At 41.2% G+C, this 17,070-nt stretch overlaps 1 protein-coding gene across 2 annotated transcripts in view; it reads right to left on the reverse strand.

Moving 5' to 3' along the window:
• Positions 1–17,070, reverse strand: part of dnajb6b (DnaJ heat shock protein family (Hsp40) member B6b) — a 29,777-nt gene that overhangs the window by 9,084 nt on the left and 3,623 nt on the right. The window contains exons 2-8 of one of the 2 annotated variants that reach the window (XM_027145542.2): positions 14,891–14,989; positions 12,972–13,081; positions 7,686–7,748; positions 7,486–7,596; positions 5,154–5,294; positions 4,476–4,635; positions 4,309–4,379 (exon numbers count right to left, since the gene is read on the reverse strand). In XM_027145542.2, coding sequence (XP_027001343.1) covers positions 4,309–4,379; positions 4,476–4,635; positions 5,154–5,294; positions 7,486–7,596; positions 7,686–7,748; positions 12,972–13,081; positions 14,891–14,952 — 718 coding nt within the window. In that variant the 5' untranslated portion in view covers positions 14,953–14,989. Of the gene's footprint in view, positions 1–4,186; positions 4,380–4,475; positions 4,636–5,153; positions 5,295–7,485; positions 7,597–7,685; positions 7,749–12,971; positions 13,082–14,890; positions 14,990–17,070 lie in introns of those variants that run through there. The other variant, XM_047812942.1, reaches the window with a different exon arrangement.

Raw genomic sequence — 17,070 nt, forward strand, 5'->3', positions numbered from 1 at the left:
AATATTTATTAATAATAATATTTGTTTGCGTGTAAATGGCTATATTAGGGATCTGACCTGCAGGTGGCGCCAAAACACAGGAAATAATCCATTCATACAGAACGCTTCATTCCTGACAGTCTGAAAATCCCCTTAGTAAATTCCCCACTCAGTAAGTGAACTACAGCTTACTTGTGTTTAGCTAAGGTGACTGACTTGGTCACTGCAGAACATTCAGCATTCATCCTGTCAGCCATGACATCATCAATAACCACACAGTTGTAGTTGCCCAGGCTGTGAGATGAAGAGGTATGCCTCAGAACATGAGACGTGTCCCTGGAGCAGATAGGGTTCGAGGCCTTGTTTAAGGAACCGACTTCAGCAGCACAGCAGTACTGTGGCTTGAACCCTAACCTTCTTGTCAAAAACCAGGAGCATTAACCATTTTAACCATCACTGCCCCAAAATTAGGGCAATCCTTCATGATTTTGAGTGTCCTCCTTGCGCACAGGCAATGCTAATCTGTTGGTGTTATTTGGTTGTCCCCCATTCAGGGAACTTGTCCGCCGTGTATTTGATTTATTTTATTTTTGTACACCAGATGCTCTTTCTGACACAACCATCCCATTTATCTATGCTTGGGTCCAGCATTGACAGTTAACCGTTAATTCAGTGGCTGAGTTAACTCCCTGCACCCTGGTAGAGCTCCCTGCTGAGGACTTGAATCTGGACCATGACAACAAGGGCAAAAGATCTTGCCTCAGGACCACAAGGGGACACCATGCTAAGCTTCTCTATATACTGTATTCTCAGTATATGTACAGTATAAGTCATTCTTGCTGTACAGGAATCACTTCACTGCTCAGAAGGTGGACGGTGAGTGCTCAATACGGTATCTTGTGGGTGCGATCCGATTGTGAGTGGGTTCCAAGAGGAAATCTGAAGCTGACAGATTGAAATCTCCTTAGCATCAAAGTTCCACCCCAATATACAGATTGTTTGTTCATTAAAGGATCAAGTGATTGAAAACTGTGTGTACACTCTAGATGTCAGAATTGGTTAAGCTCATAAACACCAAATACCTGCTTTAAGGTTTTTCGCTATCTGTGTGTGTGATTGATTTGTTTTGTTAGCATTTCAGCTGAATGATGGCTCAATTTCAGAGTTAACAGCTTTCGCAAGCTAATAAACTCTAGACCTTTCTATCAGCTTAGCAAAGTGAAATAATGTCTCAGCCAGGGAGCTTTGTCAGTGTCCAAATATTTATGTCAGGTATGACTAGTGTACCATTGCTAAATGCTACAACACACACATCATGTGGAATGTGCCAGAACCTGATGAGATAAACATTGTGATATTTCCTGCATTCTTCTGTGCAGCCAGTTTCATGGTTTACAGCTGAGGGAATTTATCTGCTTCTAACAGAAGTGACCTGCACATACATGTTAGCGTTAGGGTGTAGATGCGTAGGTCTCGTGTTACAACCTGTCAAACGTTTATCATCTCATCTAAGCTCTGTTTAGAGACAGCATCAGACCACCTACTTCAACATAGATCCTTTGAATTCCACAGATCCTTGACATCACTTCTTACATACAGTATGAGCCATTTTGCTAAAACAAACTGCTAGCTTCAGCTGTCTACAGGGGCAGGTATATGCTAGCTTACAAAGTTTTCAGCTGCTCAGTAAGCTTCTAGTCTCATTTTTCTTGTTTTGGTATTAATTTCAAATAAATCAAGCATCGCGTTAGTTCAGGCAGGCCACGCAGTAAGCTGCATCAGCTGCCCACAAGGCGCACCAATCCAGCATGACTTCCATAATTTCCCTCCTTTAAATCCTCACCTTCGAGCGTACCTACGCATCGCCGCTGCTGCGATCCCTCCTCCATCCCTGACTCCTCCAGCCGAACCTGTCGCCAGCGCGATTAAATTCTTCACGTAAAAAATTTACACCTCTCGTAATTTCGGTTCTGATTCTGAGCTGTAATGGGGGGCTAGGCTAGCAGTTATCTGCTAAGTTAGCTTCCCTAATTTAGCTTAATCCTGTTCTCTATGATCTCGGACACACACTGGGCTAGCTTACATTTACCACATTTAGCAGTCTCTTATCCAGAAAGTCGTACAAAATGTGCTTAAGTCTCTATCATCGAATACATCAACTCTGGTTCACTAGGTTGCATACTTAAGATTCCAGGAGTCTAAAACACTGTTCACAGTTTTTTTTTTTAAATGCACGCACAACAAACAGATAAGAAAGTGCTAGCTGAAGTGTTTCATGAATAAGTAGGTCTTCAACCTTCGTTCAAAGATATCAAGTAACTCATCTGTCCGGACCTCTAGGGGAAGTTCATTACACCAAGACTGTTCTGAGAGATGGTGGGACCAGTCGAGCAGTGCTGGAATATCTGAGGGTGCGGGGTGAAGTTCGAGGAGTGATGAGGACTTTGAGGTAAGAGGGAGCTGGTCCATTTTTGGCTTTGTAGGAAAGCATCGGTGTTTTGAATGTAATGCGTGCAGCTTCCGGAAGCCAGTGGAGCGATCGCAGCAGCGGGGTGGTGTGGAGCTGCTAGCAGTGACATCTGACTGGTGTCAGCTTAGCTTTCTGGCACTCATCTGCCAGTTCAGTTAGCTTTTTTCATTAAACAACTTTTATCTGTCAGGTTAGCTTTCACATGCCGAGTCTCATTTAGTCATAAAGCTCTACGCTACTGCTTACGCTCACAAATCTGTCACACAGAATGTTAGCTTTTGCTCAAAAAAATTATTGTGAAAGATTAGCATTACTAGCTCATCTGCTTAGCTTTCACACCCTACATTTGGCTTTGCTTGCAGTTAGCTTTCACATACTAGGTCAGCTTTCTTTCACTCATGAGACTTTCTTTTCACCACATACAAAAAACTTTAACAAAAACCAGCCACGCCCACTTTGCACTAAAAATGCGCTGATGTTCATGTGCAGATCGTAGCCATGAGACCAGCATTAACCTCAAGCCACATTCACACTCACTGTCTTCATACCTGTAAGTTACCATTAGATGTTCCTCTGCTACTATTGGTTACCATGGTAATAACATTCATCAGCACGATAAATACGGCGTAACCTACCAGACATCACAGATATACACATATCAAAGATGACCGATGTCATTAGTCCTATTTTAAACACAAACACGATGGCATTACTGTAGTATTCTACCATTTCTACTTTGGAGCGAATGTTTCGTTTTGAGTTCAGAAATATATGCAGATTGTTTTGTTTCCATAGTAACAAGAATTAACCAACAAACATTCTGACCAATCAGAATGCAGAACTCAACAGCGCTGTGGTGTAATACAAGTGTTTTATGTTTTTTTTCCATTCACTTTCTCTTTCTGTCTTTTCATGGTCTCTTCAGGTGTAACACAAGGTCTGGCATCTTTGGAATGTTGCGTGAAGTCAGGTTTTGTGACCTGAAGTGTAACTTCACGACTCTGATCAGTCAGAGTGTTAGCGGCGTGTGAGGAAAAAGTAGTGAGGAATTAGTGCGGCGTGTGTGTTTTAATGAGCTGTCAGCATCTGGGTGAAACACGCGAGGCAGAAAGTAGGCAAAAAGTGAAACACACAAACATACACACACACACACACACACCTATACACACACGCACACACATGCCTCAAGCTACTGGTGAACTCAAACCCCAGAGAAAGCGTGAGTGCAACTGTCACAAAGTGAGGTGAAAAGTTTTTATTGAACCAGAAACCTTTATTATTTAATTTACATAAATCTCCTTTGCACATATCTTTATTAACAATATATTAATAATGAGATTATTAATAATTAGTTACAGTGTCCGAGCTGGAGGTTATGTAACAGTCACGAGAACAATCACATGAGAAGCTGGCAAACCGTGCAGCAGAGATCCATAATAATAATAATAATAAATCAGTTAGCATTAAATTAGTGCTAAGATAATGGAATGTACATGATTACTGTTGAAAGCAGGTGATGAGAGTTAATTATTACAGATGAACCGAACGCCGCTGGATGGTTCAGTGACGTAAAGAGTAGAGATTTTATTTATTAACAAAAAAATTATAAATAAATAAATTTCCTGAAAGAATGTTCTGAGACTTGGATTGTCTGACATGAGGGTGGAATGTTAGAGAGAGAGAGAGAGAGAGAGAGAGAGAGAGAGAGAGAGAGAGAGAGAAAGAGAAAGAAAGAGATGTCCTCCTGGAGTGCTTGTGTTTTGGAAAAATTCTTGGTCTGGATTTTTTTTTATTTTTTTTTTTAATTTTTTTCTGCTGGAACAGTCACATGTTCCCGATTCGCAGGAGCTGCTCCCTACCATTAACCGTGAGAGACTTCAGTTGTCCGTCTTCCTCGACCTCCACTCGCTCCTGACCGTTCTCCACAATGCTACACACATACACACACACACACACACACGATCATGAACATACTTCACACACACACGGCTGTAAGGTGAGATGTAAGGTGTGAGGTGTTCAGTACCGTTTAGTGGTGATCCTTCTGCCGTTGACGAACTTGGTGGAAGTGGATACCGAGCGGAAGTTTCCCATGCCTCCACCACCTCCGCCGCCTCCGCCACCGTACGATGATGAGGAGAAGGCGGAAAAGCCTCCTCCACCCATCGGCCCGATGGCTGCGAAACCTATATGACGGAGATCAGAGTTACAGCTCCATCCGTTCAATGTCTCTTCAGGTTTTAAAATAACTTTTATAGAGTAGAGACGAGCAACAAGGAGAACATCTAATGCCACGGTAATCAAGACATTTCTGCAGTATGGAAATGAGGTCAATTTTGTTTTTAGAAAGAATTACTAAATGTATGAAGATATCAGGACGCATAAAACATTAGACAGAAAGCGTGTAGTGACATCACAACATTAATGATCAATTTTTTCTTGAATTGCTGACAACCACAAGAACAGAAAATAAGCCGGCATCCCCGATAAACAATCCTATATCAAACAGAAATCGGACCTGACGTACACTGACGAACACTATCACGACAGGAAACAAAACGCTGCTTTATTTACTGTCTGTCTGTCTGGATTGGGCTTTAATAGAAGTTAATTATTCATTATTCGTTGGAAATGATCATAAGAATTCCAAACACTGCTTGTGCAGAAACTATTGGCACCCTGTCAGCATCCCACACATACAAACCTGAGTCAAAGCCTGGGAAGCCGCCTCCGAACGGAGGGAAGCCCCCAAACCCAGGGAAGAAGGAGCCACCAGTTCGACTCCTCATTCCTCTCTGCCTCTGGCTGCCGCCAAACCCGAAGAAATCGTCGAAGGGGTCGTCTCCTAGAACGCAACAGAGAAGCGTGTAAAGGTCGGGTTTTTTGGCGTACTTTATATGTCATTCTTAAAGAAAAAAAAATGGATTGTTTCATTTTATTCATTTTTATTAAATGGGTGTCTTTCTGGTGCAGCTGAGTTCTGGATTCTGATTGGACAGAAAGTGTTGGTTAAATATGTTTCTATATGAACAGCTCGTCCTCATCAAAACATTCGATATGGTGAGAAGGAGTCTCCAGTGTTGGATGCAAAGCTGTAAGCTGAAGATGGTTTGCTGCTGTGACTTATTTCACCGAAGCAGCACACGTTCAGTTTATTCCCTATTTATTCCGTTATTATCCTGTAGCATTTAGTTTTGGAGCTAACATTCGATAAACCTGTACGAGATTCTGTTTGAAGCAGCTGGTCAGTGTTCACAATTATAGAATAAACTCCCGCTCATATGAACCGTTACTCGATGCTGTACACTGTGGCCTTTGGTGTTTTCATGTCCCAGAGGCTGTGAGGAACAGTCGATATAACGGCATGTGTTTAACGCACCCAGACACGCTAAATATGGCAAGGGCACTTCCACACGGCCGAGAAGAGACTCTGCATCACCCGACAGGAATGCTTTCTCAAATAGACCCTGAATAAAATACAAGAGCCTGAGGCAAGCAGGAACGTGTGAGTGTGTGTGTTCAGTTGAAATATTTATTCATGGCCTGTATGTGCATCTATAAATCCTGAAATCAGCTGTGTTTACACACTGAAAGATGAGAAAGGCTTGTTTACTTCTGTGGTGTTGGAGTTTATGGAGTTTGTAATAAACCTCTTCTGTGTGTGTGTGTGTGTGTGGTGGGTGTGGGTGGTGGTGGTGAGGTAAGCAGTTCTAACAGTTTATAATATGTTAACAAAAAAGTGCCATTTTTTTAAAACCGCTTTGTCGACATTGTGGCCGAATGACCCTCGGTACAGACCTTCAGTCCTTCACGGATCCTACACAGTCGTGAGTAAGCTCTAAATTTCATCACTGCAGTACGTTGGAGCGAGTGCTCTCGCTGTCCGTGCTGCTTCGGGTTTAACCAAACATGGTCAGCTTTTCAGCAGTTTGGGATATTTATTAAAACATCTAATAACTCTAGACATCCACACATGAGTTTCTCAGCCAGCCAAAAGAAAGACCAAAGATGTCCTTGTAATTTTAACCTCTCTTCATTAGCACTTATGCAAATCTGTAGGACTGCGAGACGCTCGGTGGTTAAAGCTCCATGCCTGTGACTGGAGGGCTGGAAATTCAAATCAAAACATGTAAAGGTCTGACCTTCTAATCTCCAGCTCACTCCAGCATGCTGAATATGGCTGAAAAAAAAAATCAGCACTGGGATTTGTACTGAACTGCGGTTTGAAACTATTTTTTTCTGAAATTCACACCACCATCTCTGAAGAAATTCTGCATTGCTGTTTAAAGCTGAATTTCAGATTTAAAAATATATATATTTTTAAATTGATGTCACATCTTAGTGGTTAAGGGATCATGGATTTAACGGTCGAGAGTTGTTATTGCAAAGCATGGGGGGGGGGTTTAGTGGTTATGGGGGGAGGGGGTGTTTTAGTGGTTAGCACCTCACACCTCTAGGGTTGGGGGTTCGATTCCCACCTCCGCCTTGTGTGTGTGGAGTTTGCATGGTCTCCCCGTGCCTCGGGGGTTTCCTCCGGGTACTCCGGTTTCCTCCCCCGGACCAAAGACATGCATGGTAGGTTGATTGGCATCTCTGGAAAATTGTCCGTAGTGTGTGTGTGTGTGAGTGTGAATGAGAGTGTGTGTGTGTGCCCTGTGATGGGTTGGCACTCCGTCCAGGGTGTATCCTGCCTTGATGCCCGATGACACCTGAGATAGGCACAGGCTCCCCGTGACCCGAGGTAGTTCGGGTTAAGCGGTAGAAAATGAATGAATGAATGAATTAGAATCCCAGGTTCCCCAAGCATCCAAATGCTGGGCCCTTGAGCAAGGCCCTTAATCCTCAATTGTAAATAGTTGTTTTTTTTTTTAATTATATGAATCAAGACATGTGATTTGTATTGTACTTGAACATCTCAAAATGTTACTTTTACTTCCTTAGTTTTCATATTCGCATTGAATAAAACACATTTTGAAAAATGTAAAATACAGAAAATAACCAAGCTGAACATTAAAGAAAGAAGTCAAAAGTCTTACTGAAGAAATCTGCGAATGGATCTCTGCCTCCGAAGAATTCCCTGAAAACGTCTTCGGGGTTACGGAATGTGAACACACCACCGAAATGGTTGTCATAATGTCCTGAATTTCCTGAAGGAAACAGATGGTTTTATTCAACAAAACGTAAAAAAAACACTTAAACCAATACAACTGGATAAAAACGTTTCATGTCCTTTTACCTCTTACTCCACCTCCAGACAGGGCGTCTTTGCCGTATCGGTCATATAAACTACGCTTGTTTTCTGGAAACAAAAACAGACAGCAATTTTCAATAAGCAGAATATTTATTCCTTCCAATTGATGAGCAAGTAAAAATGGAACTAAGCCAAAGTCACAGTCTAAAAGCAGGTACTAAAAGGCACTTCCTGACCTTAGGAACGTGGCCTGAACCCAGGATCCTCAAGCCTGGGAAGCTAAATCCAGCAACCTAAGGCCAGGACCCTGAACCTAGGATCCTCAAGCCTGGGACTCTAAGCCCAGGAACTTCAACCCGGTATCGTGAGACTGGAAATAGTAAACTAGGTACCAAAAGGCTCTGCCTCTTTTCTACCGGAAAGAACCGGGTGCTGGTTCAGAGCTAGCGCTAGTGCTGGTTCAAAGTTGGTTCCACTGGCGAACCTTCTAAGCACCGGTTTGCCTTTCCACCGGCTAGAGAGCCATCACAGCGCCGAGTGTGACGTCACTGTATACGCGTCACATGTCCCAGCAACGTTAGCGCAGCAGCGGCAAACACAAACACAACAACAATGGCGGATGTTGCTTTACTGTTAATGCTCATGGCTTTGCGAACCTACATTGGCATCCAAACGCGGTGAATAAAACGTGTACGTGCAGCTCCGTGTAATCTGTATAAACGGAGGTTGTAATCGATAAAGTACATAACGTTATTTTATCATTAACACAGAAAAAAAATTAGCCTTAGCATGTAGCTACCTACTATCATGTGTGCTGATAATGTATCATATCGCAGTAAAGTAAAAGTGTATTAAACATTAGTATACTTAAGATACATTATCTAACGGGCTAACAGTAGCCCCGCCCCCAGCTCCTGACACAAGCGGTTCTTAAGTCTAGACCAGCAACGTTTTGGTGATAATCAAGAACCACTTTTCCTGGTTCGGAGCCGGTGCTGTGGCGGTCGAAACAGAAAGAACTGGTTCTAAATTAGGCTCCGAACCTGCACTCAAACTGCCTCGGTGGAAAAGCTGCATTAGGAACCTAGCCAGATCCTCAATTTGGCAATCTAAGTCCAGGTACTTAAATCCAAGAACATGAGTCTGGAAACCACCAGGAACACATGTCCAAGAACATAAGGTTGAAGACTTGGGTTTATTTTTCACCCAATTTCAACTGAAGCAAACCTCTAGCCTCTGTTTTTGAAGCGGACCAGAAAGTTTTGCAATTTTCATGAGCTACAAAATGTACAAACCGCTTCACCGTGATACCACCATGACAGCACATGTATCAATTCCTGGTTTCTGAACCCTCTGCATAAAGCAGTCACACTTAGCTTGACTCAGAACTTCATGACCTTCGCTTTAGCCTCATGACATTTTTAGATGACTCAAAATTAACCTGTGGCCCTGAATCACCTCCTGACCTTAAATTATCTCGTCACATAGCACAGATACGTTGACCCTCGGTACCTTTAGTCAGAAACATCACTCTACATGACCTTACGCTGACATGTCTGTTCGATTCTACATTTTATCTCTGGTACAGTGTGATCATGGTAGAGAAAGGTGAGGAGACCAATGACTACTGCTGTTAAAATGAGACACAGTGACTGACAGAAGGACACAAAAGGAGTCTGGACCAAACAGGGGACACGGTCTCTGGAGAAATCATCAAACTTTAAACTTACGTATTTAAAAAGTTTGCTGATGGACTAAGATGCGACTCTTCAATGAACTAAATGTTGTACGAGAGTCGTGATTTTACTCTGTATCCAAGCGACAGACTGAAAGTGACTGGGAAGCCGTATTACATCGTTTACTTGTCAAAACAAAGCGATGGAATTTATCAAAACTTCAATATTTCCAGCCAAACTTTTTCAAAAACACACATTCCAGCCAGTTTAGGAGCCAAGCCTCTATGTACTGATACTAAACATAGAGAAGATAAGAAGATGAAGATGTCGTCTAGGTTCTGACCGTCCAAAATACTTCCTCACTGATACGCTCTGTACAAGCGGATAGCTTCGTTTCTACTAGGGGGATTCTTATTGTTGAAATGAGAGAACTTCTGTCAGAGCAGAGTTTCATTTCTACAACTCTGTCCTTTGGCTCAGCCTTAGGCTCAGTTTAATGGCTCACAAAAAGAAAAACTGATTCACTTCATTTAGGCCGAAACAAATCACATTCTTACTACAACGAAACCTCACCCGAGTGCGGTTGCTCTATTCAAATGAACTCGATTCTTCCACTGAATGAAGCGACCTGAATCTACCTCGGTGTCTGTTTATAGGTCTATTGACACGATACTGAATTTCTTTACACATCTCAAGTAATAAAAAAAAAAATCTTCTCTTGCTCTCATCAGTGTGACAAAATGATGCCTCGGTGTCTTGAGGTCTATAAAAAAAAAAAGGTTGTATCCTTTATCTATGTAAATAGACTGTGACTGAAGAAAAAAGAAAAAGAAGCAAAGATCATATTATACACATACGGTGGTGTGAAAAAGTGGTGTTCACATTTTTCACACTTTAATATTTAGATTTATTTGATGATCTGAAACATAAGTCAAAGACAGCAAGTAAACACGACATGCTTTTTTTAAACAAAAAGGTTTATTATTATTATTATTATTATTATTATTATTATTATTAAGTGAAACAGAATCTAAACCTACATGGCCCTGTGTGAAAAAGAGTTCAATTTCTCTCGCGCACCCAGGCCTGATTACTGCCACACCCAATAAAGAAATCCCTTGTTCACACCACTGTATATATGAGAAAAAGACTGAGAATTCCACAGGAAATAAAACACAGTCTTGCTGTTGCTGCCAAGTGAAGAAACAGAAGTTTATCTGCTTTCCATCCAAGCAAGCGACAGACAGAAATTTGTTCCAACAGCTGGAGACGGTTTTGACCTAAAGGAGTGTTAATAACGACTGTGACACACACACACACACACACACACGCACGCGCAACATGTCTATACAGAACTCAATGTCTCTCACAGGGTCTCAAATGAAAATCTGATCCAATAAGATACAAGCCTGATAGCGGGGGAGTTTATTTATACTTAGGGTCTCGAGGTACAAATATCAGCAGCGGAATGACTCATAGTCATGTTCAAAAGCTTCCTCGGGAGGTTTTTATGGGTATTTACATTTAATATTGGTTAAAGTTAGTTCCTGTCCTCACTTACATTAGAGCAGTGGTCCCAAACCTTTTTTTCGCCGCGGACCGGTCAATGTTTGATAATTTTACCGTGGCCCGCTGGGGGTGGGGGGTGGCGGCTATACAATTAAATTAAAATTAATAATTTTAATTGTATTTAAACATGCCTTCTTAACTCCCTACAAGGCTAAATCAATGAGAACCCTGAGCTTGTTTCTTTACAACGAGACGGTTCCATCTGGGGTAATAGGAGACAATGACACCCGAAGTGTGTCGCTTATGTCCAGTTTATTCCTCTGTTTTGTTTCGGTTGCCGTCACTGCAGAAATCCCCGCTTCACACAGATAGCATGTCGGAAATGGCGATAGGGATGTAAGTGCTGTGGTGACAATCTCAGGGTATTCCGCCATGACTTTAATCCAGAACACTGGCATAGTTCCTAACTTTCTAACGACGTCTGTTTCGTGCACATTTTTTGCTAATTTGTGGGTTAAATTTGAGCAAACACAATATACACGTACACCAAGCACTGTTAAACATGACAAAGTACCGGTGAACAGAGAGAAGAGCGATACACACCTTCTCTCTCCACAAAAGCTACAACGCCGCAGCCGATCAGCTCCAGACGTCACCTAAACCCGGCCCGATATCACGATATTTTGCACATGCGCGGTATTGGTGCGGCTTTAGGAGACGTCTCTCAGTTAACCTCTCGTCCATGGAAAGTCGCACAAACCCGAGAGAAATACACCACAGTAAATAAAATGGAACTAATTTAATGTTCCTTGGGTGGCCCGGTACCATTTGGTCCACGGACCGGTACCTGTCTGCGGCCCGGGGGTTGGGGACCACTGCTTTAGAGGAAGACAAAAACAAAGCAGCGATTCCAGAGACTCCTTCTGTAAAGGTAACATATGGTGACGTTTTCTGTAAGGAGACACTGATTTCACGTGTTTTTCTTCTTATTTTTTTTTAAGTGTTCATAACGAGTCCCTGTGAGGGAGCTGTTGCTTTAGAAACAATAACGCGGAAGAACGCTCACGTTAATTGAAATATTCACTGCAAATTCTGACCAATCGGAATCCAGAAATTAGCGATGCCGTGGTGTTAGGTAAAGGGAAATAAAACAAACAAAACAAAGAACGGAGTCCCTGTCACTCCGCTGTGGAGGTTCGATGTCTCAGAGGAAGCACATGCTAACCCACACCATTCCTGGGTGGTAGCCGTTACTCGATAAAGGGTGAGCTAGTTATTGGGTGGGCAATTAGCAAACTAAACAAACGCATCCACATAGTCCGGGAGCGGTCAATTAAATTTGGGAATGTACCATTTGCGTAACATTACATGCAACAAATAAATAAATAAATAAATGAATAAATAAAATCAACTAATTCCATGGAAACACAAACCAATGAACCGATCTTCTTGCTAATGGATATGCCAGAAATACTGTTAAAATAGACTTTATGGTGAATTATGGTAAAAGCCTTAAATACAACTCCAGAGCAACCAGTAAGAAAGACAGGTGATTGTCCCGCATAGGCAAAAAAACGACCTAAAAATGTCAGTCATAAACAAATATATTTACTGATGCAAACCTGCTAAACCTGAAGAGGAATAACGCGGAGTAATTAAAAAAAGAGTGAACATTTTTTCAGTGTCTGAAATTCCTAATAACTACTTTGCATATTAACTGCATCCTTGGCTAATCTGAGGAAAATTTCGCCAGCATTATTGAGCACAGGACTTTTTCTTGGAAATACTGAGGCGATAAACAGGGAGAAGGGGCGGGGCTTGATCGCCAATATGGATTGCAAGGAAAAAGGCGGGGCTTGCAAGTGGTTCCTCGATATTGGAGAGTTCAAGAAGGGTCCGTCAATCGTTCTAGATTCACGTCAATTATTTTATTTAGGAGATTTAGCGTATTTTAAGTGATAACTCATAGCACTGTACTCCGACGTTAAAATACAAAAAGTTCCTATGAAACATTTGTGTAGAGATTTGTGTGAAGTACAAGACAAAAGCTACTAACGCAGGTTAAAACAACCGGATGTTTCTCAACTCTGCACAAAGTGTCAGCTTCACGTTTAAGCAGGTAATAAAAGCAAAAGCTGACATTTACCATCTGACAGAACTTCATAAGCTTCGGAGATCTCCTTAAATCTCCTCTCGGCCTCTTCTTTGTTATCTGGGTTTTTATCTGGATGCCATTTTAAGGCCAATTTTCTGTACCTGTAAAAGATAGAGAGAGCGAAATTAGCTATATGCGTGTGTGAGAAAGTGAGAAGACAGAGTTCTTCCCTATTTAACATCCCAGAGAAACCAGTAATAGAGAATTTGCATACACAATGAAAGCTAAGCACAATGAAAGCTAAGCTTTGGACACAAAAAAATGACAAGACAATTCATCTTAGAAAATGCCTTTGCTTTAACCAGCCGTCAGGTGTCAAGGTAATCTCTGTGTGTAGGAACGGTGGGGTCAGCAACGTTAATCCGACAGCACGGTAAAACACACGCTCCATAATAGTGGAGGGATTTACTTATAGACCAAAAAAAATGGGATGGCTGCGGAAGTGTGTTTTAAATCCACAAAAGTTCTCTAGCGCACAGCACTTTCCACAGAAGTGACTGCGAATGGCTAATGCTGCAGAGTGAAGCGTCATTACAGAGAAGCTGTTTTAACTCCAATACAATGTGCTTGACACAGGAACATGTGATAAGCTCACCGTCCGTGTGGTGAACACTTAAAAAAATAAATAAATAAATAAATAAATAAATAAATAATAATAATATGGATGCTATGATTTGGTTAGGTAATGAGTGAGAAACACAATGTAAAACACACCAAGAAATGAGGACAGTGTGAGAACACTAGCCAAAATGTCAACATTTACTTGTCAACATAACAGAAGGCAAACGTTTAGATACTGTGATAACGGGAATTACATAAAATTATATGAAACTTCAACATTTACCTCAAAGATATTGGAAAACTGCTTATAAAACAACAATAAAAAAAAAGCTAAAAAAAAAAAAAGATTACAGATATAGAGACAATGGAAGTGAAGTGAAACCGTCATCAATCCTCAGATGTGTTAATAATTTGATCATAAAACATTTCTTAGGACTACAATGAAACTGGATATAAGGGCCTTTTTACACCCGGTCACTTCATCCGATCACATCTGATCCCATAGCTATCTGATTTGTTAAAACTGTTCCGTTTACATTAGGCCGCGTAAACGCGTCTCGGCGAATCGGATATCGATCCGATATTTCTACTCCCGCCCAAAATGTAAATATATTTTACCTCATTTCCGGGGTAATTGAAATGGAACACGTTTTGGTGCATGTGGTTTTCAGAACACGAAAAAAAAAGAAGACAAAAAAACAGCATTTACATTTATTTGTTTCTGGCGCAATGCACGACTTGTGAGTCACCTGCGAGTGACGTACTTCCATTTGGGAGGAGTATAGCGCTGACATATGTGGCTTGAACAACCACATTCATTTACACCTGTCCAGTTACATCTGAAACGCATCCCAGACCACCTCCTGTAGGGGTTTGTACCATCGGAGTTATATCCGTCTCCAAAACGTTTCGGAGAGCATTTAGACCTGGTCTTTTTACCATCGGGTAGCTATCGGATCACAGAAAATGCATGAAGTGACCAGGTGTAAAAAACCCCCAAGATACTTAGCATTAACCCCCAGCTCAGTTCAATAACAGACCAGTTCCGATTATGTGAAGCTGGATGCATGTATACTTTCCCTAACTTGTATTAAATAGAAGTTCTACTGGAGAACCTACACAAAAGAGCCCTAACTTCAGACTACGTAGGTTAATAATTTCTCCTTGATAGCGCTCTTGCTAACTACAGTAACGGTTTGTAACGATCACGTAGCATTCTGTGATTAAGTGGAAATATCGCTCTGGACTATCGGGAGTTATAATTAGCCCACGCGATCCACACTAATGTCCTTAAGGTGTAAAAATATCAGCCGTGTGGAAAAAAATTATTTTTAATGAATAACACTCACGCTTTCTTTATGTCCTCCGGAGACACGTCTTTGTGTACGCCCAGGATCTGGTAATACTCCATGATGGAGCTTCTGCTTAAGGGTTAACTCAGAGTAGATCTGGCCGAGAGAGTGAACACAGGGAGGAGGGGGAGAGAGAGAGAGAGACAGAGGCATCAGTAATATAGTATTTTATTTCCATTTATACCACAGCAGCTTTAAGTATATATCCATTTACAATTACAGGGCTATTGTCTAATGCTGGCAAAAATAAATAAATAAATAAATAAACAAATAAAAATATTTTCTGTTATCAGTTACGAAACCATTGTACGCTCACCAGTCACTTTTTTTTCCCCTCTTCAAAATACTAACCAGAAACCTGCAGCTTGTCCCGTTAGCTCAAACATTAATCTGGTCTCGTCACTGGAGACTTGAACATGGCTGACTGAGCTTCAGACTTGTGAATTACAGCCTAGAGCTGAAGCACTGATTGACTTCCTACCTGAAGTGAATATTTAAACATCGGGTACGTTCTGTAAATTAAAATGGTGATCAGTTTGACTGCCTTCACATCATGTTTGGTGTGTAGATGCAGCTTGCTGCCACTTCCCTCGTCCTAGTTAGAGGATCTAATGTTTTCAGTCCAAAAGTAGAAGGGTTTTACTCCCGAAGGCGCTTCCTCTTGTCCTATTTTAAACACTGATTGTATTTTTGTCCTCCCCTGACTGCCTGTCAAATTGATTGGCTTATAAAGTTCAAGGTCGTCTGTCGTGGGCTGGGATTACTCCATTTCCTGCTCCTTCTTCAGTGGTGTTTAAAAGATGTGTAGATCTGTACCTTAGATCGATCGCACGTCCCCGACGGACACTTGAAGTACTTAAATACGAGCTCTCCTGTCAATACACGGTGTTTGACTTTGTAAATCTTAACAAAGCCTCCTTTTGCCACAGAACATATAAATAAATAGAAGATAGAACACGGCAGTACACACCGGAACGAGATGTATGTTTCTTAATGTGGCATTGCAGAGTAAAATAGGAAGTAATTTGGCTAACACCACAACCCTTGTGTTTTTGTGATTAGAGCTAAATAACAGACAGGTTTCTGTTCAACTTTTCCGTTCTCTTATTCCTCAACAGACTCTCTTTTTTATCTTTTTAGTTATTACTCATCTCGTCATGTTACACAAACAGAAAGCTTCAGGTTTTACGTCTGACTGATACAAAGTGCCGATACTGGAGACTCGTTCCATCAACGTCGGCATAAACATAACTCGATATCACTTATCAGAGCTGTTGATGTACTCTTTCTGATAAATTAGGCCATCCTTACAATTTTGGTGATGGTGATTACGTAGGTATGACTTTAAACAAATTAGCATATCGTGACATCACTGACTGGGTCTTCAACCAGTGCCTTCAGGCGCATCATTGCAAACCTTATTTTGATGCTGGACACAGTTTTTCCAGAACTTTGTGCAGTGTTAAAGTGGTGTCCAGCTGTTTTAATGAATTTTATAGATGTATTATGACGCCCGAACCCGTATGACTTTTTGATTTATGTACACAATGAACATTTTGTATGAACATTTTGTTTACTGCAGCCGCAGCCATCATTACCGAGCCTGTGAATGAGAGAATGAGACGAAGCGAACGCACAGGCCGTAGTGTGACATCCGGTAACCAATAGTGTAAACATAGATGACGTCACGGGTTTTTATTTAAAAGAAAGTGCGTAGCCTTCGTTTGTATGTGGGCCTAGGCGATTTATATATTTACAATACTTACTATACTAAAATATAATTAATATTATTTTATTGCTTTTGTATTAGTTGTTTGAATTATAAAAAAATTTTTTAAAAATCAGTCGGTCTTAGTGCAAATTTACAACCGGCAAGTCGGTCGGAAAAAATCGAGTCGGCCCTATACTGACAGGGTCGGTCGGGTTACGGTAAACAGAAATATTTTTAAGGATGTCCTTATCGTTTCTATTTCAAAATATCCTGAGCTACTCTCGGCGCTTGTGGTATAGAAAATTAAATAAACACCTTCTGGCCAATCGGAGCCCAGAATCCAAAACAGAGTCAAAAATTCACCAGCTATTGTCTGACTTTAATTATTTTAAAATCTTTTAAAATGCTTTTCACGTTTCCTTTGATGAGAGTTAATTCCCTGACACACGATTATAATTTTAATCCA

This window comes from Tachysurus fulvidraco, chromosome 1 (assembly GCF_022655615.1).
Source record: "Tachysurus fulvidraco isolate hzauxx_2018 chromosome 1, HZAU_PFXX_2.0, whole genome shotgun sequence".
NCBI lineage: Eukaryota > Metazoa > Chordata > Actinopteri > Siluriformes > Bagridae > Tachysurus > Tachysurus fulvidraco.